This window comes from Plasmodium fragile (genome assembly GCF_000956335.1).
Source record: "Plasmodium fragile strain nilgiri unplaced genomic scaffold supercont1.3, whole genome shotgun sequence".
Lineage (NCBI taxonomy): Eukaryota > Apicomplexa > Aconoidasida > Haemosporida > Plasmodiidae > Plasmodium > Plasmodium fragile.
This window is the reverse complement of record NW_012192583.1, coordinates 231,067-233,889: the sequence shown is the minus strand read 5'-3', so window position 1 is coordinate 233,889 and position 2,823 is coordinate 231,067. Positions and strand designations below refer to the sequence as shown.

Below are 2,823 nucleotides of genomic sequence, written 5' to 3'. Positions count from 1 at the left end.
ACGTTTTTTTTTTTTTTTTCTCGTAAAATGCATCGTACCTAGACCCTGTATTTGTCTGCTCACACATATGAGAGCAAAAATAAGACAAAATCTGTGCATGGGAAAAAAAAAAAAAAAAAAAATTTTCAATCGAGCTGTGCGTTGTGTCGTTAAAAAGAGAGTAGTTTCACCACTTAGTCTGCTTCCCCAGTTGCGTGAGTGTCCGTTCCTTTTTCCCCAGTGCGGAACGTTAAGGAAAAGGGACACAGCATGGATCAGTCGCTTGAGTCCCTGTCATATGAGTACATTCGGGAATGCCTTCGGACGAACAGCAGCTATGACGTATCGGTGAGCAAGTACCACGAGGCGGTGAAGTCCAGACAGGGGGGGAGGACGGGACGTGCAACCGCAGATGGAGCAACCGCAGATGGAGCAGCCGCAGATGCAGCAGCTGCGGGAGGGGCAACTGTGGACAAGGGAGCCAAGACCATGCAGAAGAGCACCGGGAAGGCCAAGGCGAACAGCACCATGTACAGCCTATTCGACATGAACATGGTAACTCTGTACGAGGAGTTGCTGGAGGTGTTCAGCTACAACCAAATTGTAATAAAGAATTGTAACTTCACCTTTTCTAAGATTAACAAGACTACGTACCAGGGGCGGGTGTTCGTGTGTTTCGTGATGAATGGAGCTCACGTGAGTGCCCCCGCGTCTGCCCCTGCGTCTGCATCTTCATCTTCGTCCGCGTCTGCCGCTGCACCTGCATCGACGACTTCGAACGAACATGTAAAAATTAAAACAGAGGACTCGAATGCACTAGTAACGCAACCAGACACAAATCCAATTCGAAGGAAGAAAAGTAGCATCCTGCACAGCTTAAAGGTGAAAGGAAACAAAGTATCGAATGTAAAGGAGGTTCTTAAGGACACATTCGATACACTAATTTTTTTCATGATTAACAGATACAATATTAAACTGAAGATAAATCACCCCTATAGGGTGAAGGAGACATGCAGTTATGTAATTAAGAATGAAGAAGTGTATAAATTTTTGCGACACGATAATTATTTTAGGATCGACCTGAACAAATTACATTACGACATTAATGATTACTCTTTTGTTTTTAAAATGAACATAACTCAGTTTAGTGACTTTTTTAAATACATAAAGCATATCCACTCATGTGCTTATTTGATCTCTCTTCTCATTAGAATAATCGCAGACAAAAATAAAATTCACAAGTACAGCTCGCAGCTTTTTTTTTGTAAGAGGAATGAGGAGTGCCTTTGTAATTTGTACATGAGTTTTGTAAAACAAAATCAGGAGAGCTTCCAGAAGATTTTTTTTAATAGCAAATTGGTTAGCATGGACAATATCATTCCTTCTAAGGTGTCGCTAATTGAGGAGGTTAAGAAGAAAATAATAAAAAGGCGAGACTTGACCTACCCCGATGAGCTCTTCATATGCTCCTTCGTCAAGTCTTTCTACACCTTCAAGGTGGACGCAGCAGTGGAGAGGAAGCTCACCGCGGGGGAGGACAAGAATGGGGAGAAGCAGGTGCAGGGTGTCGTCGACGTGAGAGAAGCGAACGAAGCGGTCGACATGGGCGAAGCGGTCGATACGAGCAACACGAACGACGCGGTCGACACGAGCAACACGAACGACGCGGTCGACACCGCTAACATGAAAAACCTGCGCGACTTGCCCTTCACGGGGAAAACCCCACCAAGCGCCCACACAGACCGCACAAACGACGTCACGCACGATCATATACTTATAAGCGACGCCACCAGTGACGAAGAAAGCATTAAAAAAGGGGACTCAGCAAAACCTCCTTGTAAAGGCATCCCCCATACACAAGGCGAACAAACCTATTTAACATACCCTACGAAGAATGGCGAAAAAAATGAAACCACAGGAAAAGCCCCCGACACACATCTTAGCAGTAGCGGGGGAAACATAAAAGGGACCGTTAGTTATTATAGTGGCAAAGGGATACAGGTGGATAAAAAGAATGGCGAGAACAAGGGGGTAAGTTACTTGCAGGACCCTGCTAAAAAGGTCAGATGGTATAAAATGAGCAGCAGTAAAAGTGGCTCCATCTCGAAGGTGAACAATGGTTGGCATGGATTCATATATAGAAACAGCACGCGGGTCCCCTTTTCCGGAGCCATCAAGGGGGAGACACAGGTGCAGTCAGGTGAGCAGCTTCCATCCGCTTCGCAGTCGCAAGTGAACACTTTCGTATCTGTGCAAAATACAGACCAATTGGGGAAGAGGACACGGACCGTCGACGAGTCCATTGTGGGGGACCAGAAGACGGGACGCACGGTCCACGAAAATGTTGGCGCGGACAGCAGCCACAATGCGCTCGATGGTCAGCAGTTTGTAGTTATTAACCTCGATGATAGCACGTGTGAGGAGAGTTCCAACGAGGTGGTGCTGGACAGGGAGCATCGCACCAATGAGCCGCAAGCAGATGAGCGGCCAACCAACGAACCGCCACCAACGGAGCAGCCCACAGAGCGGGTAGACGACGACGCGCCGATCACCCACACGGAAATGCGCCAGGGGAAGAAGGGGGAGGAAATTGAAAAGGGGATGGCGCCCCAGAGTAACAGCCATGACGAGGGTGTGCCCCCCCATTACGGTGCTTTGAAGAGGAGGAAGACCAGCGGGGAGTTGGGCGCAGAGACCATAGACACTGGAGACGTACACGGTAGAGGTTCTGTTAACACCCCTGTTAACCCACCTGTTGCTGCTCCTGTTAGTGCACCTGTTAACACACCTGTTGCTGCTCCTGTTAACATACCTGTTAACGCACCTGTTGCTGCTCCTGTTAGT

At 47.7% G+C, this 2,823-nt stretch overlaps 1 protein-coding gene across 1 annotated transcript in view; it reads left to right on the top strand.

The window, feature by feature from the left end:
- Nucleotides 1–249: 249 nt before the first annotated feature.
- AK88_00369 (uncharacterized protein) overlaps nt 250–2,823 on the top strand; it is a gene marked incomplete at both ends in the record, with an annotated part of 5,668 nt that continues 3,094 nt past the window's right edge. The window contains one exon of the mRNA XM_012478020.1: nt 250–2,721. Within this exon, the coding sequence (XP_012333443.1) occupies nt 250–2,721 (2,472 nt within the window). The remainder of the gene's footprint in view (nt 2,722–2,823) is intronic.